Source organism: Miscanthus floridulus, chromosome 16 (genome assembly GCF_019320115.1).
Source record: "Miscanthus floridulus cultivar M001 chromosome 16, ASM1932011v1, whole genome shotgun sequence".
In the NCBI taxonomy this organism is placed as follows: Eukaryota; Viridiplantae; Streptophyta; class Magnoliopsida; order Poales; family Poaceae; genus Miscanthus; species Miscanthus floridulus.
Window position 1 is genome coordinate 94,634,273 of NC_089595.1, and position 23,407 is coordinate 94,657,679.

General features: G+C 42.3%; 1 protein-coding gene and 1 pseudogene across 1 annotated transcript; one reads left to right on the top strand and one right to left on the bottom strand.

Moving 5' to 3' along the window:
• Window positions 1–6: 6 nt before the first annotated feature.
• LOC136512436 (midasin-like) lies at window positions 7–14,736 on the top strand. The gene is made up of 27 exons (XM_066506398.1): window positions 7–85; window positions 162–284; window positions 3,148–3,229; window positions 3,300–3,430; window positions 3,506–3,670; window positions 3,762–3,837; window positions 4,096–4,208; window positions 4,290–4,366; window positions 4,442–4,555; window positions 4,699–4,767; window positions 4,849–5,008; window positions 5,633–5,760; window positions 5,845–5,942; window positions 6,044–6,267; window positions 6,448–6,687; window positions 6,770–6,896; window positions 6,971–7,038; window positions 7,167–7,322; window positions 7,577–7,915; window positions 10,849–11,121; window positions 11,203–11,337; window positions 11,441–11,644; window positions 11,807–13,453; window positions 13,545–13,826; window positions 13,917–14,096; window positions 14,177–14,404; window positions 14,506–14,736. Exons 1-27 carry the CDS (start codon window positions 20–22, stop codon window positions 14,536–14,538), a joined length of 5,538 nt encoding a protein of 1,845 aa, XP_066362495.1. The 5' UTR covers window positions 7–19; the 3' UTR covers window positions 14,539–14,736.
• On the bottom strand, window positions 8,716–9,474 carry LOC136511444 (uncharacterized; annotated as a pseudogene).
• Window positions 14,737–23,407: the final 8,671 nt, after the last annotated feature.

Consider the following 23,407-nt stretch of genomic DNA (forward strand, 5'->3'; position numbering starts at 1 on the left):
TGTGCTGTTACTTTCTGATATGGAATCTGAAGGCAGTGTTGTAGATAATGAAGAAAAACTAGAGCATGATTTTTTTAAAATTACGGTATTGCCTATGCTAGTTCTTTATGGATGTCTATATTTCATGTTGCACATCGATGTAACAATCTTATTTATTTCAGGAAAGAATTGATGAGGATAATGGTATTGTTGAAGATACTTGGGATCTGATACCAGAGTCTGCTCTAAAATGTATTGTGACCATACATGACCAATTGTTTGGTTCGCCAGATCTTTTTGAGAAGGTATAATAAAATTATAATGAAATACCTGGAATAATTTATCTGATATACTAGTTGTGCATTCTTTTTTCTGGATGTTCAGATGTTGAGAATGATCTGATGCATTTTATGCATCCTGCATTTCTGTTTCTTTTGCATGTAGTAAATAGGGCGAGAATAAATAGTAATAAAGAGTAAAATGCACGAGTGGTCCTTAAACTTTTCTCATAGTATCACTCAGTCGGGTACCCGAACTTGTCTTCAGGTGTCATCCAGGTCCAGAACTCTCAAAATTTCATTTTTAGGTTCTCGAACTTGTCGCGTGTGTCATCTAGGTCCAAATGAGCTCCAACCTTGCCCACATATCGGTCTCTAGCGCTCCATCTACATGCTCTTCCTCACTCTTCTAGTTCCATCTCCATGCTTCCCCCCTCTCTTCATGTTCCAATCTAGTGTGGCGTCACATAACTGTTGCCAACTCGCCATCCCTACCCTTATGCCTTCATCATCCTCCACATCAGAGGCCATGATGTCATCAGTAGTGGCGGCAAGGTCAAAAGCTAGTGCTCCTTAGGCGGAATAGGTAAGGGAATGATTGCTTTGCCATTAAGTTCTTGCCCCGGTCAATAATAGTTGTGGATCCAACCGCTGTGGCATGTGGCATTGTGACTTGGAATAGATCGGGTCTATTTTGATCTAAATGACACACTATGGCAATTCAGGGACCTGGATGGCACACTCAGACAAGTCTGGGGACCTAAAAATAGCATTTTAAAAGTTTGGGACCTATATGACACAGAAAGAGAAGTTCGAGGACCTTTTTTTTAGAAATACGCAGGAGAGCTGTGTATCAATGCATCAAGGAGGAGAAACCAAATAAATTACAACGCACCCATCATGTTCACACAAAAACACACTCTTACGAACTCGTACCAGAAACAAATGCGCCTTTTGCATCAAACCATGACCTGACCCAACAATCACCGTCATCTGATTATCTACTAGAGTACTAGCGACCTCTAGATGGGCAGGAGCCTGCAAGGTCCCATAGGTGTGCCTCTTCAAGGATTTGCCTAATAATGAGCTGGAGGCTAGGGTTGTTCCCATTGAAAACACAATCATTACGGTGATTCCACAACTTCCATGCAGTGAGGATTATCAACGAGTTGAGGCCATGCTTAATTTCACAACAACAACAACAACAAAGCCTTTAAGTCCCAAACAAGTTGGGGTAGGCTAGAGTTGAAACCCAACAGAAGCAATCAAGGTTCAGGCACGTGAATAGCTGTCTTCCAAGCACTCCTATCTAAGGCTAAGTCTTTGGGTATATTCCATCCTTTCAAGTCTCCTTTTATTGCCTCTACCCAAGTCAACTTCGGTCTTCCTCTGCCTCTCTTCACGTTACTATCCTGACTTATGATTCCACTACGCACCGGTGCATCTGGAGGTCTCCGTTGCACATGTCCAAACCATCTCAGCCGGTGTTGGACAAGCTTTTCTTCAATTGGCGCTACCCCTAATCTCTCACGTATATCATCGTTCCGAACTCGATCCCTTCTTGTATGACCGCAAATCCAACGCAACATACGCATTTCCGCGACACTTAGCTGTTGAATATGTCGTCTTTTCGTAGGCCAACATTCTGCACCATACAACATAGCAGGTCTAATCGCCGTCCTATAAAACTTGCCTTTTAGCTTCTGTGGTACCCTTTTGTCACATAGGACACCAGACGCTTGCCGCCACTTCATCCACCCTGCTTTGATTCTATGGCTAACATCTTCATCAATATCCCCGTCCCTCTGTAGCTTAATTTCACCAGAGAACAAATTATTAACTCTCATCCACCAATCATTGAATGCTCTATCGTCTGGGACAATGGGGAAGGGGAGTGATCGAACAATCCAAAATGACGAAAGAGGACTGACCAGCCAATCACACTTGTCTAGAGAAGACCCAATTGAATAATATATGGTGTATGTTTTCAGCATCTTGGTCACATAAAGGACACCGGTCAACGCGCAGGAGAGCTGCGCATCTTTGTATAGAAAGGACACCGGTCTGGATGGGGCAAACCTCTGGGAACCAACCAATCTGTGCTGTTTAACACCAGTTATGTGCAGCAAGCCAAAGGAAGAATTGACATTTTTTAGGCGCCCAGATCCTTCAAATCATCTCACAAGGTTCAAAAGAAATTGACCCGATAAACAATGTTTTGTAGGCCGACTTTGTTGAATAGTGACCCGAAGAACATGAGAAACGCCAACCGTGCTGATAGGTGTATTAGTCCGAAGCTGGACTTCCATTATTAACTCCCAGACCTCCAAATATTCCGCAAGAGCCGTAACTGATGAAGCCCCCTGAATATCTAGCACCCAGCTATTCTGAACCATGGCTTCACATACTGTATGTCTTTTAGCCCTCCTTTTAGAATCCGAGGAAAAGAGCTGAGGAAGGAAAGCAATGGATTTTCCATGCAGCCAATTATCCATCCAGAAAAGAGTGGAGTTTGCGTCTCCAACACTGGTGATCAACGCCACAAAGAAGAGATCTCTTACAGAAGAATGAACCTGGATATGGAGCTCCACCCATGGTTTATCTGGCTGAGTTTTAGCTTGCCAAAGCCATTTCACTCTCAAAGCCCATCCAAGTGATTTTAGGTCATGAATGCCCAGTCCTCCAATCTCCTTGGTCCGAGTGACTTTTGGCCGTGCAATCAGACAATGTCCGCGAAAAAATTCATTTTAAGAGTTCCGGGACCTAGCTGACACCCAGGGACAAGTTTAGGGACTGCCATGTGTTTTACTCAATTGTAAATACCATATTATATATGGCATTGTGTACAATTTCATTGCTAATTGATAATTTCCTGTTGAATTTCTTTCAGCCCCGCAAATGTCAAGTTAGTGATGCACAGAAAATCCAGTCCTTCATAGATTCATATGAGCTGGGAACAAGAATACTTAAAGGTAAATTTTATTGCTTCCATTTCAAACAGTGCTGTATGTATAACATTGGCTCTGTATTATTATTTTTCAGATCTCCCGGAATTAACATGTTCTATGTTTGATGAGAAGCTCATGCCTGAGCACCTATTTCGTGTTTGTCTAGAATACCAACGATCTTGTGCAAAAACGTCTCAAGATTGCAATGGTTATAATGCTTACAAGGTATGACATCTTTCAGATTGTACCTTGATGTCCATCGGTTTCTTTTCATGTATTTAGTAACTTTGCTTATTGCAGGATCCAAATCCTCCTTTATTGTTCAAGATGGTGGAGCCACTAACTACACTTCAGGAGAGAGTTAATAACTATTTGGATGAATGGCCTGATCACCCTGGTCTCTTGAAAATATTGGATCTAATTACTTCCCTTTTAGCGATGCCCCTGAGCACACCAATTTCAAAGGTCTGTTATTCAATGATTGTTTGTGTAGTATAACTTGCTTTTAAATACTGATTTGTCCTTTCTTTTTCTTCTTATATTTCTTATTCTTAAGGTCTTACTTGGATTGCAACTGCTGGCTGGGAAAGCTCAAACATTGCAGGAAAATGACTCCAAGTTCTTTCTGAAAGGTAAAGCTAAACCCTGAGAAACCTTTGTGCACATTTTCTGATGTCAATGCCTATATTTCAGTTCATACTGTAGTTTTCCTCAAAAATGGATTATGTAGTGTATTTTCAAAACTTTTTAATTTCTCACCTACAATCGGTTAAATTACCATATTTTTTTTTTCAATTTTAGCGGCACATTGTGTCATATACCCAACATCTGAAAAATATGTTTGTGGCAAATCATAGCATTGTATTGTTTTAATCTCCTTTTCCCTTCAGATCATCTTGCATCAATATTCTTGCTTGTGTATTCATGGCAAAGGCTCGAGTTAGATTGTTGGCCTATACTGCTGGAGGAGGTCCAGGCAAAGTATGAGATGAATGCTGTAAAGGTGTGTTTATATTACTGTCAATCTTATTTAATTTCTATTGCTTGATTTTTGGTTTAACAGAATATTGTTGTACTTGTGCAGCTGTGGTTTCCATTGCGAGCGTTACTTACTGAGAGTTCTGGTATTCCAACGGACGAGGATTTGTCTATTACCAGAAGGTAATGCATATTTTTTTCTCTCCCTTCCTAGAAACGTATATTTTTTCTAATGCAAAAAATGGTCTGCAAATTCAGTGTTGAGGAATTTGTTCAAACATCGAGTCTTGGAGAATACAAGAGACGCTTGCATATTCTCTTTGCCTTCCATGGTGAGATTTCTACTGGTGCTAGCATGGGTTGTTATTCAAGGTGAGATCAAAACTTGATCAGTACTGTTTGCTTTGTTTAAGTTTGTTCAGTATAGCTGTTGAAATTATTTTTCTGTTCCCACTATAATTAATTTTCCTTATCCTGAAAATATTTTTTTGTTTTTTCATTTGTCCACTTGACAGTACTGCAGTGAAGAAAATCCAGAATATTCTGTACAATGTGTTTGGCTACTACATGCAGTTTTTGTCACTGTAAGTCACTCTTCATTCTATGTGGAAATATTTCTGTTTCTTTTGTCCACTGTTGGTTCTGACAAAATTTCCAACCTCAAGTGTTCATGGGAAAATTGAAGATGGTAAAAAAACCATTGAGAAGGAGTTGAAAGATCACGTCAAGCTTTACAGCTGGGAGCAAGCGCCATATAGTAGTGCTTCTATTGAAAATTTTAAAAGGACTAGGCAAAAGATTTTTAAGCTTCTGCAACGGTTCAATGTATGTACTGATTACTTGATGTGTTTAAGTTTATTATGAAAGTATTTTTAAAGTTTCTGCAATAGTTCAATGTATTTATTATTATTATTATTTTGTTTATTGCTTGATGTCTTTATGATTGGCAATGCTTTGGATCCAAAGCTATTATTTTTGCTGTAAACATAAACTTGGCCATGGGAAGAAGATACCCCACTGGCTGTCTTTAGAATAGGGGAGTACCAACTGAGCTACTGCACGGTTCTCTATTATTTGTTGTATAATAACATCATTGTTAATGAGCTACTCCCTCCTGTCACAAATAATATTGGTGAAGTTTTGGACATCAGCCACGGCCTCAAAAACAACTTTGACTAGTACCTTCTGTTTTAATATATTTATGAAACATAAAGTAAAGTACTACTTTTATGAAAAATGATTACTTCTATGAAAATCTGGTGGTATCATTTTCAAATATCCAAACTCAATACATAAAATTTAGTTTGTAACCAAATTTTGGTATGGTTGACTGCACACAACCTAAAATGGCAACTAATACGTGATTGGAGGGAATCAGTTGCCTTGTTGGTGTCCAGGTCATTAGCTCTTTTGGTAACACAGTTGACATGCTATTTGCATTTTGGACAGGATATTTTGAAAAGTCCTGTCATCATTCTACTGAATGAAGAAGCCACAGCAAGGAAGGTTCCGTGCTGGCTTGATCCTCAGAGGCCTGAATCACAGCTTCCTGTTGACACTGAAACATTTAACAAAAGGTGGCCCTGTAAAGCTGATCATATTTGTAGTATTGATTCATTAATTATCACACCAATTTATGTTTATTTTGCTTTTTCTTGCAGGTTTTTGTGGTACCACAAGTGGGCAAGTGAGACTTCTGTATCATTACAAATATTGCAGCAATCAAACGGTAGTATCTTTGGAGTTCCTAGTGCCAAAGGTCTCTATCTCCCCACCCCCAACACACACACACACACACAAAAAAACCAATTCCATCTCCCTTTAGTGTGTTTGTTACGAACTTACAATTTTTTTGGGCAGAATATGCAGATATTGTACACAATGTGAAGCACCGGCAGAATGAAATTGAGCTCAACGACAGATTGCAGTTATTTTGGGTCTCACTTGAGAGAATCTGTGGGGCAGCTAATTTTGCTAGTACAGTGAAGCATGGGAAAAAGAATCAGAAGAAAACAGCTCTATCCAATCTGTTCAAAACTCTTGAGGAATGTGGACTATCAAAGCACAGGCCAATGGGTCATGAGGTACTTTAATGCTAAAACAAGATAGCCTCTTTCCCTATTTTTATAGCTGTATAATAATAATTCTGTAATCTGTAATTGAGACCAAACAAAATAAACGTGACTGAAACCCTTGACGTTCGTTTACTCCATTGCCCAAAAGAAAAGAGTTTTTTATACAATTTTTTTCTCTCTTACTTCCAGTGGGGAGATGAGCTGGCTGCAACTAGTCCATTGTTCTTGGAGCAGTCATATGATTCTGTACATTTACTACAGCAAGTGAACTCACAGAAAATGCTGGAAGGTCTTAGCATCAATCATTCCACACTATTGAACACAGATAACTGGAAGCATGCAAATCAACAATACTTCAAATGTTTGGCAATGATGCAACAACTTCGACAGGTTTCTTTGAAATTTAACAAAGATCTAGGTTTAGAAGAGGTCAGTTCCTAGTTATTTTTAGTATCTGGTGCTATAGATCAGCATATATCAGTTTTGTATTTATGCTTTGAGCAACCTACAGGTTAAAAAGGCCACGTCCTTTATGAGTCATCTGTTGACTGTGTTGTCTGAACAACGGCATCTTGCTTATAATCTATTTGATCAGCTGAACCAGTTCCAGCATGCTATTTTCTTATTAGGTTCTGGAGGTACTTCTCGACTTATGCCTTTTCCTTTTAGGGCTTGGAAATAAATTTGCAAACTCACTTGTTATCCTTTATAGAAAGAGGAAAGAGTAAATCTCTATCATCAAGCCAAAATATGCTGCTGAGTTCCATGTGGCAGCAAAAGGTAGAGTTTCTGCTTAAGTTTTTTAAGCTTATGGATTTTACAATTTTGATGTGTCTTGTGCTAGTTTTTATGCACATTTTTTAACAGCATGGTGGCTAACACATCATTTTGCTATTTTTTAAATGTAGAAATTGTTTGATACTGTACTCACTATGACAACAGACTCCAACTTATTGCTCAGAAGCTTCAAGGATTGCCATTATAACTCTTGTAACAACTTCATAGAAGTTGCAGAGATCTCATCTCTTCTTGGAAAGTTTGTCTTGAAATTTTCTGAATCTAAGGTAAACTTAATTATTTCTGTTGCCTTATAGGGGTGACCTCTTTAGCTTATGGATTGTAGCGAACCAAGATCAAACAGGGGTCTTAGATTTTTTGTTTCATTCAATCAATCTTAGACCCCAAGATAAGCTCCAAATAAGTTGAAGCCAGTGTGAGGTTCCTTTGGGGTTCTGAGCTCAAGGGACATATGAGAAGTAGTGCACTCATTGATATACTGATGTGTCTTGTAACTCTTTCTATCTTTTTTTTTTTGCAGGAGTTGTTAGATAAATGCTTGCTTGGATGCAATAATATATTTGCTGGTGCATATAAGAGTATGCCTCATGCTGCAACAGAGATGGAGCAACTTTTTGCTCATAATTGCCAGCATATAGATTCATTGTTGGATGAATACTTGCTTGGATCCAATAATATATTTGCAGATGCATATAAGAGTATGCCTCTTGCTACAACAGAGATGGAGCAACTTTTTGCTGATAATTGCCAGCTTATAGATTCATTGAGAGAAGACATGCAGGTTCAATGCCACCAGGATCTTTCAGTGGGATCCGTTAAGAAAGTTCTTATCTCGCGTTTGGAAGAATTGCTGGAGAAGGTTTGTTCTGCTATGTATTTGAATGCCTGTTTAGTTACCCGTCCTATTTTGAGTAGTTCTGTATATATGCTTAAACTTATTTTTGTTATAAGAGTATAATATAATATGGCAGGGATCTAGAAGCATAGAGTTTGTTATGGTAGGTTAGGATTAGTTTTCATCCCTATTGGTTGAGTTCCAAGTGACCACCGCACCACATAATGTGTAAACAGCCCATGAGGTTCAGTTAGACCTGCTGTTAGGGAGGGTATGGGCACACCTGGGCCATCCACACCCAAATCCAATCCTGAAATATCCATTCTGCACCCTCCCCAATTATCCATACCCATTGGGTAATTTGTTATAGTTGATGACCATGGACAAGAGCTTGAACTGCTGTTCACGAGATTGCAAAATGGGAAGTGCATGGCATCTACAAGGAAAGAGTACAGTTCAGGAACAAATCCGGGGATGAAACAAAAGTTAGGGACAATTGTCTAGCGGACACCGAAAGTGGAGGTCGTTGGCTGGCGGACACCCAAAATTGAGCCATTTGCTGGAAGACACTCTCGTTACTGATAATTATGCTGCTGGACACCGCGCCCCTTATTTTATTCATTTCCACGGGTTAAGGAGAGAGAGCAGCTGTGAAATGACATTCTTGCCCCTGCCGCTTTCTTCTTCCTCTCTCCCTTTCTCTTTTTCCACGGACAAGACGAACGAGACGCGAAACGACGACACACGCGCACGTCATGGATCCCAAGCAAAGTAGTGCCGGTTGATCTGTGTGCATGCCTGAACAAGCCTACCCAGCTAGCTAGCTAACCACGGCGGCGCCGGTAGGCATTCGGCGTGGCGGCGGTCGGCTGCAGCCTGAGCTGCTCGTAGAACTTCCGTATGAAGTCGTCGGCCTCGGCGTCCACGCGCTCGTTGCAGCACCCGTCCTCGGGCACGGCCGGGAATGGCGAGTCGGTGACGCGCAGCGGGCGGACCCCGGCGGGGCTGCGGCCCAGGATCCACGCCACCATGGGCGACGGCGTCGCGGTGGCCACCATGGGCGACGGCGTCACGGTGGCCACCATGGGCGACGGCGCGACCGTGGGGGTGCCGCCCCCGGCGTCCACCTCGGCGCTGAGCATCTCGAACGCTCGCGCCACGGCCGCCGCGTCGAGGCCGCCGTACTGCTCGCCGCACGCCCGGCCGCCACCGCCGCGGCCCTTGAAGGGGAAGAAGAGCCCCTGCGGGTACGACCGCGTGGTGGTGCAGCTGAACTCCACCTCCCGAGGGTGGCCGTAGAACGAGGCGAGCGTGGAGGACGACGACGCGCAGGACGACGCGCCGCCGTAGTTGGTGAGGTTTTGGCCGTGGCGGCAGCGGTGGCTCGACGGGTTGTGTGCGAGGTGGCCGCGCAGCGTCCGCCCGACGAGCTTGCCACGGCCCAGGAGGTGGACGTCCATCATGATGCGTTTCGGGGACAAGGCCGCGCCGCAACATGTGGCACACGGCCAACACCACGTGCACAGACGCCGTGCCAGACCTGGCTCCATGGGCCGCCGCGCTGGGGTCGTCGCCAGATTCATGGCTAACTGCAGAACTCTAGCAAAGCACTAGCTTGCAAAGGCCGGATCAACGATGTGCCGGCGGGTGCGCGACGGCGAGTGCGGGAGGCGGAGAGGGTGGCGTGGACAGGAAACAGAAAAAGAAAGAAAGGGAGAGAGGAAGAAGTCATTTCACAGCTGTTCTCTCTCCTCAACCAGTGGAAATGAATAAAATAAGGGGCGCGGTGTCCAGCAGCATAATTATTAGTAACGAGAGTGTCTTCCAGCAAATGGCTCAATTTTGGGTGTCCGCCAGCCAATGACCTCTACTTTGGGTGTCCGGTAGACAATTTTCCCCAAAAGTTATTATTTGAATGCTCCTCACAAATTAAAAGGTGAAATGCAAATATATTGAAGAACAGATCCAAATTGCCTTCTGAAAAGGGGAAAAGAAGAGCAGATCAAAACTCACCCAAGGGAGGATGGATTTGGGGATATGTCTAGAGAGTACCTCGTGTGAGCGTGTCACCGGTTCTATAACACATGCTCCTCGCTGATTGTTCTTCCCCTTCCACCAATCTTGTAGACTCAAGCGTCCCTGCCCACCAGATCGCCAGGAAGGGACCTTCATGTTTCTGTCGATGAGGTCAGCATAGCTGTAGAGGGACTAGGGCTTCCGCTGCCTGCTGGACCAACGAACAAGCAGAAAGGATGGAGTCATTGTGGGGCTTGGGCTTCCTTGGATGACACTGGGGAATCAAGCTATGGAGGAAGGGGGCAAAGGGGCAAAAGGCTAGTCCACCGAAGGAAACGGGGCGAAGGTTACAGACGGATATACCCGTACCCTACCCCTCTTCCAACGTGTAGCTAGCTGCTTGCCCATACCTGACCCAAATCGCATGGGTGTGGATCTGGGATTGGATTAGGTTATCCAATGAGAGGCCTGGGCTCAAATGATCACCCACGGCTCACAGTATATTCATGTTCTCACATTGTATAAGATGGCACCATGCCTGAGCAGTCACATCCACAGCATCCGCCACACTGCCTCCAGTAGATGATTCTGTTCCTCTCTCGGGATAGGGAGAGGAGAGGAGAGATGAAAGAGAACAAGGGATAAGGAGAGGTGACTAGGTGAGGCCTGAGGAAGAAGAGAGGGGTAGGCAGTTGGGCATTCTTTTGAGAAACATGGGGAAATGGAAAATCAATCCTATGTCCCACTTTGATTGGGGCGGCACATCTCCAGTTCATTTCTTTTTTCTTTTGTTTCAACCAGAATTTACTTCTGTCCAAATAGTGCATGTGTTGATTTGACTAGGCATTTTCCTTTTAGCATGTTACATGTTTATTTAACTAGGCATTTTCCTTTGTATTCTATGTGGATTTTTTATGCTTAAATATTCATGACGGATGTAGGGCAAGATGGCAATGAAGAACCCAAGACAAGTTGAAGAAAATCATAAGCTATGCTTGAAGCTTGAAGCTTCGTATATAGAAATTTTGAAGGAAACTTTCATGCTATTTGTTGGTGTTCTTGGAAAGCTCACTGATCATGAAGTATGCAGTAATGGAACTGAAAATTCACCAGTTGGTAATGTTGCATCATGGAAAGATACTTTGCAGACATGCATTATGAATCTTAAATTGGATGATATTTGTGTTGCTGGTGAAAAGATTTGTATTCTAGTGGTTTGTGCCATCACCTTTACACTGTTTTCTTATCTGTATAATTTTGTGTTATACCATCTCATTTGTTATTGTTTGCAACAGAGGTTGCTGGTTGACTATAAACCTGAGATACGTACTAGTATAGAGGTGCACCTAATGCATCTTCATGCTTGGCTGGGTGTGATCCTGTCATCAGCAGAAGGGATACTTTCTGAACTTTTAGAAGCACACAGAACAGTAAGTATTTCATGTTTGGAGGAACTTTAGACTTGTCCTCTTATATTTTGGGTAAAATAATGTTTAATTTTGTTTTTCTAAGGCCTCTTTCTCTTGGTTTCAGACTTCTGAAATGACTCTTGCACTTGGGGACCTTTTTATTCATCTATTTACGGAGGGGTTTGGTTCCACCGAAGATACAGCGGAAGATGCAGATGATGAACTACAGCAAGATGCTGTTGGAAGTGGAACTGGCATGGGTGACGGAGATGGTCAAAAGAGTGTAAGCTCTGATATAGATGATGAATCACAACTTGGTGATAGTAAGGTTAGTGTGCTCAGTACATCCTTCTAACTTCTTCTGATAACGGGATGAAACAAATACCCCAGCCTCTACACTACAAATTGGAGATGTATACGAGTGATATATACTTTTAACTGTAGCAGTTTCTGTATGCTTCATTGAAGCTGACCTTCTTTCGTGTTTCAGGACATGACATGTAAGGCAGATCCAGCTCCTAAGAATGATGATAAAGCTGTCGAAATGCAAGACGATTTTAATGCACAATTATCTGATGTTTCTGAGGATCTTGAAGACGAAGACTCGGGTGGCGAAGATGAGGATAACTTGGATAATCAGATGGGTGATACTGGTGATGCAAGTGAAGTGGTTGGCAAGAAATCATGGGATAAGGATGAAGGTGATGATCCTAAGACATCTATTGAGAAATATGAGTCAGGCTCGTCAGCCAAAGGGACAGAACAGGATGATAGGGAACTGAGAGCTAAGGACGATGGTTCTATTGAGGAGGAAGATCCTATGGAAATGGATCCTGAGGAAGGCAAGAATAATAATTTGGAACATGATCCTACCTGTGATGAAGCCGATCTGAATACTGATGAAGTCATGGACAAAGCTGATGCATATGATGACCGGACTGGACCTGAAATCCCTGAACCAGAGAATGATTCTGTTGATGTTGATATGGAGGAACAAGAACAAACTGACGATAGAGATGCTGACAATGAAGATATAGGTACCGAAGAAGCGGAGCAAGCAGATGAGAGGTTAGATGCTTCAGATGATATGGAGGACGGAGATGTGGCACAGCATAGCGATGGTCTGGTAGATAATGAAGGGGAGCATGTTGAAGATGCAAACACAGAAGCAGGTGAGATGGATACACACCAATTGGACAAGACCGATTCACTTATGCCTCCATCACAAGGCCTACAGCCTGACAATATGCAAGTAGATTCTAACAGAGAATCTGAAGCCAACTTGGCCAACAGCAGTGATATGCACGGCGCTGTTGCTCCTTCAGTAAATTTTTCAGGAAATGAAGTGCCCAATATGGAAATATCTATGCCCAATGCTGGTGATGATTCAAGACTATTATCCAACTCCAAGCCAGATGTGCAAAATGATGCTCAGCAGCACATCAAGCAGACAAATCCTTTCAGAAGCATTGGAGATGCATTGGAAGACTGGAAAGAACGGGCCAAAGTCTCAGCTGACACTCAGGATCACCAACCAGAAACTGGAAATGATAGTAATGAGAACACTGCTGAATTTCGTTATGTGCCTGAGGGTGAGCAGAGCACCTCTCAGGCATTGGGTGCTGCAACAGCTGACCAGATCAATGATGACAATCAAATTAATCAATCTTTCTTGGAAGATGAAAGCCGTGTCAGGAAATTGGAACAAAGTGATGAGAGAACACCTGATAACCCTGAGGTGCCTTATCTTCAAACTTCACAAGCACTTCCCAGCAAGTCTGAAAATGCCAATGAATTTGATGGCAGAGAGATTCAAACTGATACATCCATTCAAAATTTAGTTGAAAGCAGAATAGATCACACTTTCCAAGATCTTGTTTCCTTCAAACGACCCCTGGCAGATGACAAAATAGCTCTTATTGACCTAACTACTGACAGGGAATTTCCTTCTCAGATGGATCTGGACATCACTGATGCACAGACAAAAAGGTCTATAGTGGACTGGAAAAATCTTGAGCTGGCAACCATGAAATTGTCCCAAGAACTGGCAGAGCAATTGCGCCTGGTCATGGAACCAACTCTTGCTAGTAAACTTCAAGGAGATTATAGAACTGGAAAGAGAATAAACATGAAGAAGGTACTTTTATTTCCAATGAACTTATCATTATATGTTTTTCTTTCCCCTCCATAGGGATGTATATGATGCACCACAACTCTTGTTTCTTCAGGTCATTCCGTATATTGCAAGTCATTTCCGCAGGGACAAGATATGGTTGCGCCGAACTAAGCCTAATAAACGGAATTACCAAGTGGTTATTGCTGTTGATGACTCAAGAAGTATGTCTGAGGGCAAATGTGGAAAATTTGCTATCGAGGCATTAGTTACTGTGTGCCGTGCTATGTCACAGCTTGAGGTTGGACAATTTGCAGTTGCAAGTTTTGGAAAGAAGGGGAATGTTAGAGTGCTACATGATTTTGATCAGATCTTCAATGGTGAAGCTGGAGTGAATGTAAGTTGACGAAATTTACAGTATGATTCTCTTATGTTCATTGTACGCTTGTATAACCATTGCTATGTATCTTTCATGCTCTCGTTTCAGATGATCTCTAGTTTGTCCTTTGAGCAAGATAACAAAATTGAGGATCAACCAGTGTCTGATCTCTTGACGCATCTGAATGCTATGCTCGATACTGCCGTTGCACGGGCACGCACCCCATCAGGGAAAAATCCTCTCCAGCAACTGATACTGATAATATCTGATGGAAAGTTCCATGAAAAGGTAACTATTTTTGTCGTCAGTTTTGGCTGCAGCTCGTATACCCCTTTTCCTCTTGGGTTCTGAAGTTGGTTCTCTACCAGGAAAACTTGAGGCGTCATGTTAGAGATGTTCTAAATAGAAAGAGGATGGTCGCGTATGTGCTCCTGGATAGCCCCGAGGATTCTATCATTAATCTAAAGGAAGCATGCTTTAAAGCAGGGGAGAAGGTAGAGCTGAAAAAATACATGGATTCCTTTCCGTTCCCGTATTATGTTATGCTACAGAACATTGAAGCTCTTCCTCGCACATTGGCCGACCTGATTAGACAGGTGTGAATTACTCCTAGCAATTTAGCTCTTTTGACATACTAATTATCTCTTTTGAATTAACAAATGGTTGCCCTACTAATGACCTCTTTTCTACTATGCAGTGGTTTGAGCTCATGCAGAGCGCCAACGAGTGATCTTTGGGACGTTATCCAACCAAATTTTGCCGAGTAGTGCCAGGCATTTAGGCCATGTTCACTTCACTGGAAAAACAAACCGAAACACTGTTCCGGCTGATTTGTTGTGAGAAAAAAACACTGTTCCGACTGAAAAAACAAGTTGAAAAGTATGGATTATAAGAGAAACGAACAGGGCCTTAGCTGTACAGCAAACTACATTCTAGCTTTTACTTTTGCTTGGGCCCGGATAACTCTGTGATCCCCTTCACAGTTCAAATCTGTAACACCCTAAAATTTGCATGATTTTAAAATAGTTGAATTTGATTTAATTATGCAATTTATGAGCATTTAAATTTAGAAAAATGATAACTTATTTAAAATTTAAAATCAAATATAAGGTCTAGCTACATGTTTGTGAATATATGCTGCTGCATATTATTTTGTATTGAGTGGTTTGATTCAAAACTCAAAAGAGAATTCAAAACTCATTTGAAAATTTGCTCTGGAAATTTAGAAAAGAAAAAGAAAAAAAAAGAAAAACTCTCTCATGTCCCTCTCTTTCGCCGAAGCCTAGGGCCTGCTCCTGTCTCAATTACTTGCGGCCCGCTTCCTCTTCTTCCTTTCTCTCTCTTGGGCCGGCCCAGCAGCCATGTTGTCGCGCCTCTTTTGTCTCTCTCCCTCTGACTGCCTGGTCCCGTGCCGCTGCCACCTTAGGCCCGCATGTCAGCGCCGTCTTCTTCCTCTAGCTTGTCTTTGCGGTCTCCTTCCTCTAGCCTTGGCGTCGACTCGTCATTGGCGTGCGCCCCACGTCGTTGCCCTCTTAAATACCGAGCCCACACCGCGTCCGCCTCCCCATTCTCAACCCTAGCACATGCGCCGCCCTAACTTGAGCTCGCCGTCGAGATTGCTTCGTAGCTCCGCTACATCTTCGTCGCCGCGACGACCTCTCCGAGCTTCGCGCGGAGGTAAGCAAGCCGCAGGTGCCGCATACGCCCTCCTTCACGCTCTCTGTCTCTCGCTTCGCGTCGTTGGGGTTCCACCGATGAACCAGAGCAGCAAGCTTCGCGCCGCCTTGGTGCCGTCGCGGCCCTCTCTGACCTCCTAGTCGCGTTCGCCATTGCCTCCTCTTGCTCCCTATGTTTTTCCCGAGGTCTCTAGGGCCGGTTTTAGGATCGCCGACGAGCTCCTTCGCCGTCGACAATGGCAGTCGTGGTGGTGGTCATCTTCTCCAGCCAGACGTGCCTCTCTTTCCCTCCTTGATCTAATCAGCATCGTCCAATCTCAATCCAACGATCTAGATCACGCGATACCCCTTCGCTGTTCTTTTTGCTAAAGAGCCCCTCAATTTTATCTAAATAGAACCCGCAGTCCATAGCAACTTTCCAGAAAATGTTTTCTTCTTTTGAAAACGTAATTTCTTTCTAGTAGATTCAAAAATACGTTTTCATCTATTTACAGTTTTGCCACTAATCTTATTTAGGCCATAATTTCTCCGTTTTAACTCCGATTTAATCCGTTCAAGTTGCGTTAGATTCGTAATTACGTAATCTACATGTTTATCTTCCTGTTAAATATCTTTTCAACTTTTGAAATTCAAGCTTAGATTTAATCTATTATTTTATTAAAGAAAATCTTGTTTAATTCATAACTGCTTCGTTACAGCTCCGATTAGAGTGCTTTTCGCTTTTGTGTGTTTATAGTAACGTGTAGAACATCTTTAAAACTTTTTTACTTGCAGTTTCATATGTTTGGTGTACTGTTCTAATTTAGTTCTATTGTTTGCTTCGGTTATGATTGTATGGATGCTTGTGTGGTGCTTTATGATCTTATCCCTTTACGTGTTGATCAAGAAAGAGTTCTTTTGAAGGTTTGGACTTGAAGAAGGATCTGAGTTTAAGACAAGTATAGCATTGGATCTTTTTTGTTGTCCTATACATATTTAATCTTCATGCTGCATGTGTCTACCTTGACAACCATAATAATTTTTCTAGCTAATTGATATTCTAGATTCCTTGACACTTTTGGGTTATTGCATTGGGTAGTATGATGCTAGTGCTCAACTATAACCATGATCTTGTAACTTGACTAATGGAATATGCAATGAACATTAAAAGATGCTTTTTAGCAACATAGAACAAGGGGGCTAGAGCATTGGGATGCTTTTATAGTGCTTTAGATTCCTCTCCCTAAGGACTTATCTGTAAGTGATTATCTGTGACTTACAGTACAACTGTGAGGGCTACATGGCTCTGGCTTTAGTCAAGTATGAGGACTTTTTCTAGCTTGTTAGTGGTTACCTTTATGGCGCAAGAATGACTTGACGAATCGGGTATAGTGCGGCCTCTGTCCCCTTGTGTATAGGCTGCGCGTCCTTGTGCCATCGGAAAAGGGGCTCTACATCTGTTTGTCGAGTGAATCTAATGACCCTAACTTGTTAGACGAACATTTGAAAGGCTTCATAGTGAACCATGCCGATCTTTCTTAGTAGTGGGTCAAGAGGCTGATCACCTTGGGCGGAAGGGTAAATCACGACTCACAGTGAAAGTGTACAGCCTCTGCAGAGTGTAAAACTGATATATCAACCGTGCTCACGGCCATGAACGGCCTTGGACCCTTACGGAATAGATGATGAACACTGATGATAAAGATGCTCATTAATGGTTAATTGTTTATGCTATTCATTATTCATGTTTACGTGGTCATGTGTTTACATGGGCTTGTGATAAACTTGTTGCCACCCAATTGCTAAAAGATGACTCATTAAAAGCTAATCGCAGTTAAACCAGTGTCAGCCTTTTGAGCCTCATGAACCCCATGCTATATTTGTTGAGTACGACATGTACTTACGCTTACTTTACTTTTTAAATCTTTAGAAAAATCCCGGATGGGTACCAGATTGCTAGTCTGGAGGAGTTAGGCTTGTGATCAACCAATCAGTTGTCCCTGTGAAATTAGAGTCTTCACTCGAAGATCGGAGCTGTCTTTCTACTGTTTGCTGTCCAAGGTTATATCCTTTATACTAAGTAAGTTATATTTTGAGCATTGTATTTCGATATTACTCTTATTTATAGCTACATGTGAGATTTAACTTTCTGGGCTCATATATAGTGTGTATCTGGTTTTGTTCTTAAAATCGGGTGCTACAAAATTACTTTTGTGAAATATGATCTGTGATCGCAGGCTTGATTGTGTAAAAATACCGTCACAGTTCAAATTGCTTCTGGCAATTGTGAAAAGAATTTCCTTGCTCACGTGGTATGTTTGTTTTTCATTTAGAACTGTATGCGACCTCGCGTGCGATTGATCCTTCACTCTTGCCCTGCTTTCCGTATTGTGAGGACATGTTTGGCTTTATTGATGTGTGGAATGCGTTGAGATTATGGTCCGTTTGGTTGTCGGTCATAATTTGCCACGCCTAAGATTAAGTATTTGCCACACATGGCAAAATCGAACTGTTTGGTTCGTTACTAAAGAAAAAATATGTGGCTGTTGTTTGGATGATTGCCACAAAAATTTGACAAAATTGCCACATAGATCACTGTACTTTATGGTAAAATCAAATCACAAATTTGTACTATGTTTCTAATGAACAAAGAATAAACATGTAAATTAAGACTAATATAGACAATTAATGGTCTAGAATACCCCTATTTTTATATTTTTTTCTTAATTTTTCACTTATTTTATTTTTTCTTCTATTCTCTCTCTACCCCATCCAGACTTTTATTTTTCTTATTAATTCCTCCCCACGAACGCACCACACGAAGGCCCGGCGGCCGCGCGCAAGCCCTCGTGCGTCCCTGTGCCCCCAACGGCCCTGCGGCCGCGCGCCCGTCCACCTCGCATGTCCCGACGCCCCGGCAGCCTCGTGCCCTCGCACGCCTCCCCATCGTGGCCGTGCTCCCCGGTGGTCCGGCCTCCTTCACCGTGAGTGCTGTGGCAAAGCAGTTTTGTGGTGGGGGCGGAGCAAAAGCTCGCCACACATTTGAGACAAAAAGCTATGGCGATTCCTTCAGACGACTGTGCCGAGCCTTACCTTGGTAAGGAACCAAACGCCAGCGTTCAGCATGTTCGTGGTAAACGATCGTGGATTATTTACTGCTGGTTGGTTTGGTGTGAGAAAAAAAAATACTATTTCAGCTTATAATCCACGATCGTATATGAGCAAGTGAACAGACCCAAGAATAATTACCCAATCTTTCACGGTGCAAGATTAATAATAATATGATTCTCTGAATTTGATCTCAAGCAAACGGCCACAGAGAAAAACAAACACAGGTGCTGTTCACTTCTCAGGGCATGACAATCATAAACGTGAATTAATTTAATCGGTCAACCAGCTATGAGCTCCATTAATATGAGTAGTAACTCAGGATCAACAGGAAGGGCGATCAACAAAATTAACTCGTACACGAAAACACTAGACAAAGTAGTGCTGTTTCTTTTTCCCAGATAATTAATAGCTGCGACTTAGAATGGATGAACTTCACGACAATAGCAGTATATCAAAATGTACTCCAGTCGATAATCCAGACGCGACAATATATAGCAGTTCCGGTCAAAAGCTAATCAACGAACCAATCCGAAAGGTAGCAGTACAAAATAAGGAGTTCTGGGCTTACAAAAACTGGAATAGATGCAATCCGAGCAGCAAGACATTCTTCCACCCGTGCTTCTGAAGAACATGATCAGAAGATGGGGAACTCCAAAAATTCCAAGCGATGCACTCAGGCTGTAGGAGCCTGATCACGCACTCCACACAGATCAACAAGAATCCGAAAGATAATCTTTAAGATAAAGAACTTAATGGGATCACCATCAGGGTTTCTCGAGCAGCAGCTCAACGGGAAATAAACTCTACAGTAAAATTCTAATCTACCTTCGTACATAGGCAACGCCCAGGCTATATGGCACGCAGGCCAGCCAAACGACCGAACCAGACTTCGACTCAAAGTATGCAACATGGTTCGACTCAGCAACCAAAAGACGTGACGCAACCAGACCAAAACTCAAGTGCATGCAAGCACAGTACGCAAGGACTGCCATACGTACTCAAACTAGAGACCCCTATATGGAAATAATAAAATAATGCGGTAAGGATGCTAATCACCTTGCTAATCAATTAACCAAATAAAGTTCACGTATTCAGATTGGGCGGCCCTTTATTTCCACGTGCATGGTCCCCATATTGACAAATTTCCTTGGCTGCCCTTTTCTTCTCTTTTCCAAGCAATAAAGCACCTCTAAAAAATATATTTGATGATAGGCCGGCGCTAGTAAATTTCTCCATATTTTTGCCATATTTCTCATAAAAAAAATAGCTCCAAATTAAAGACCAGATGATATTACCGGCTGCTATATTTAAATTATCTCTAGACAGGTCTCCATGAACATCTCTAGGAGCTATGGGCTCATCATCAATGATGTGAATGTTGGTTCTCAAATTATTGTTCCTGCGAATTCATGCCATCTCCCTAAAGTAGCTACTAGTATTTTTTGAAGATCATGAAATCTTGTATTCTTCTGATTCTGAATCTGCATGCAAGATTCTGGAATAAGCTTCTAACAAATTTGGCTCTCTCTCTCTATTTCTGATAATGGCAAGTTGGTTGGTCCAGAAGGTATGCTAGTTGCAACCAAGATTGACTTGTCTGATGTTTCAATTAATAAATTTGGCTCTCTCTCTCTCTATTTCTGGAATAAGCTTCTAACAAATTTGGCTCTCTCTCTCTATTTCTGATAATGGCAAGTTGGTTGGTCCAGAAGGTATGCTAGTTGCAACCAAGATTGACTTGTCTAATGTTTCAATTAATAATGGTTCGTCCAAAAAAATATTGGAGGAAGAGACTGTTTTGTATCACGACGATTCTCATATTGCTGACGTGAAGAGCAATGGACAAAACATGCTTGTTGCTACCCAATGTAAGTCCAAAGATAACGATGCTTATGATGATGAGATGAAGGAAGATGCTAGAATTGTGTCCAAGCCGAGGATGGCTTTGTTTCAAGGGGGAGAGGATGATGAGCCCATAGCTCCTCAAGATGTTCATGGAAACATGTCTAGAGATATATCAAATATAGCAGCTGGTAATTCTCTAATATCATCTGGTCTTCAATTTGGAGCTATTTATTTTGATAAAAAATATGGCAAAAATATGGAGAAATTATTGTTCCTGCGAATTCATACCATCTCCCTAAAATAGCTACTAGTATTTTTGAAGATGGCATGAATTCGCAGGAACAATAATTTAACCAACATTCACATCATGGGCAACCAAACATGCTCTATGTTTCCCGTGAGTATCGCATCACATGAAGTAAATGTCCAAAATGAATGGATGTTGGGCACAAACGAACTGAATCAAAATATAGACTGCATGAGCAAAATTAGGCTAGTGACAGTGAGATAAACAAGGCTGTCTATAATATAATATGTCGATATCGAGAGGGACGCATGCAGAACGGGGGACATGCACGATGACGGGTGATGAGGGCATGACACCCATGCATATGACCATGTTTGGCACATGGTATAGAGGGGTAGGAGGCCAGCAAGGGTGTCTAAGTCAAGAAGGAGGCCCGAGGCTAATTCGGTTCGAGTCCCCGAGGTGGAGGCCCAAAGCAACTCAAGTTCGAGTCTGCCTTAAACTGGTCACCCAGGACGCATCCGGACTCTGTTTTCGACGATCCACATATGGTTGGAAAGCTAATTTGATAAGGAAGCCAATCTAAGTGGTCTCACATCAAAATGCCTTCAGAATCAACGGGAATCGTCGAAACAAGTCAGCGTCTAGAATCTGCCAGGGTGCTGCGACACCGTCTTTTGGTCCGATGGACCGTGTATCGTGTTTGGGCCCATTAGGGGGCGTGTCCAGGGTAGGCGATGACCCTAAGACCTTTATAATCATACGCTGCCGCCGTCATTAGGTTTTGGGTTTTGCTTAGATTAATCTGTCAAGAACAGTTTCGCCATTCATCGGTTTGTGAGACCCCAACTTCGTGAGATTAATCAATCATCTGCAATTTGGTTGCTTTCTTTCTTGTTCTTGCTTGTGTTCTTCGTTGCGCAGGCAGGGATTAGCCTTCTTGGCGAGGTCAACCGGATCCGTGTCTCGGTTGATAACCAGAGGAGTTGTGGTGCTAAGATTGTAGGGTTCGATCTTTTGATCTGAAACCGGATCGGTGTGTCATTCTCCGCCACAACGATAGTTACCTCTACCTGACGGAAGATCGGGATCCCTGTTCCCATTAAGTGGTAATCAGAGCTAAGGTATACCGTCAGGTTCACATTTATCCCCTAGTTTTGAGTGTTTTGCATTCGTCCCATAGTCCAGTGCCATACTTATTTTTTTCCTGTCCTAAAACCTTCCGTGCCATAGCCTTTGCATATTTCAGTTTCAGAGTCCGTCGTGTTGAGTTTGTGTCCTGGTCGAGGTCTTGTTGCTGGTTAGGTCATGTTAGAGTCCAGTTCGTATGTTTTTCCCCATCGTTTCCATCAAATCTTTGCTGCCGTGACCAATTTTGCGCACATTGTTTCCGTTTTATCCTCTAATTCGGAGCCAATTCTTAAAACTGGTCTAGTTTTCGCATACGATCTCGGATTTCGACGTTCCATATATCAAAATTGATCAGAAAAAATTTCGGATCCATCCATCCCCTGCGTTGTCAGGGTCAGAGAATTTTAATTTGGTCAAAAACTGGTCACAAGATCCTCTTTTCGTGGTCACAAGCTTTTTGTCGTTTTTGAGCACGTCTTCTAAAATTTCCATAGGCCACGTCTTTCACTTGTTTAGGCTCATATTTTCTGTGGTTACTTCTTTTGTGCTCCTAAGTGAAGGAAAAATATCAAAAAAATAAAAAGAAAAAGTCAAAATTTCCCAAAAAAACAACGACAGCCCAAAAAAATAGAAAAAACAAGGGGCAAAAGAGGAACAATATCTAGAGGAGCACATAGAGAAGGCCAACGTGAGCTGTGTTAGTGTGTGTTGTCTGGTTTCTTGTTTGTGTTGCTGTTGCCATCCACCATACTTGTTTTTCACACCCCTATCACCTTGCTATCCACCATACTTATTTGTTACACACCTAGTACTTGAAACATTTTAGATCAGCAATGAGAATAAGTACTTTGGACTATAATTCAACATTACTTTCTATTACTGACTTGTGTGCCAGATATACATATTATTCTTTGTGTGCCTTCCAAGCTTCACAAACTCTTCAGATCAATACAGAAAAAGGGCCTTGCAATCTCGGTACCACTGCCTCACAGGTATCACGAACCAGCCGCCGGTTGTATCGCCCACTGCTTGCGTTGGTAAGAACTTTGTAAGAGCTTGGTAAGACGCTTCCACTTGCTGTGAAAAGTGACGCCACGACAACCACGTAGTCATTTGATAGGGATAATACTTTTGTGTTATCTTTTATTGTCTTCTAACAATGACAGGTTGTTCATATCCACCGACTTATGATGGTATAGGTGCTGATGAGTACATGGAGTGGGAAATTTCTATAGATAACATATTTGCTACTCGCTTTATGTGTCCAAGGAGGAAGGTAAAAAATACAGCTAGTGTTTTGCGATATTCTGCTTTATCTTGGTGAGAGTCTTTAGATCCTTCTGATAAACCTCAAACTTGGAATGATATGAAACTCCTTATGTGAGAAACCTTTGTTAATCCACCTCCTGTTTTGACTTCATATGCTGAGGTGCACCATTTAGAGGAAGAGTCTGTTGCTATTCCTCTTGCTATGACTAACCTTCTGCAGGATAATGTACATAAGCGAGAGGATGACATGGAAGAAAATGAGGAGCTCACAACCTCATATGCAAATTCAGAACCATCACTTCACAATGCACCTATTACTCCTGCTGAGAACACAGGTAATG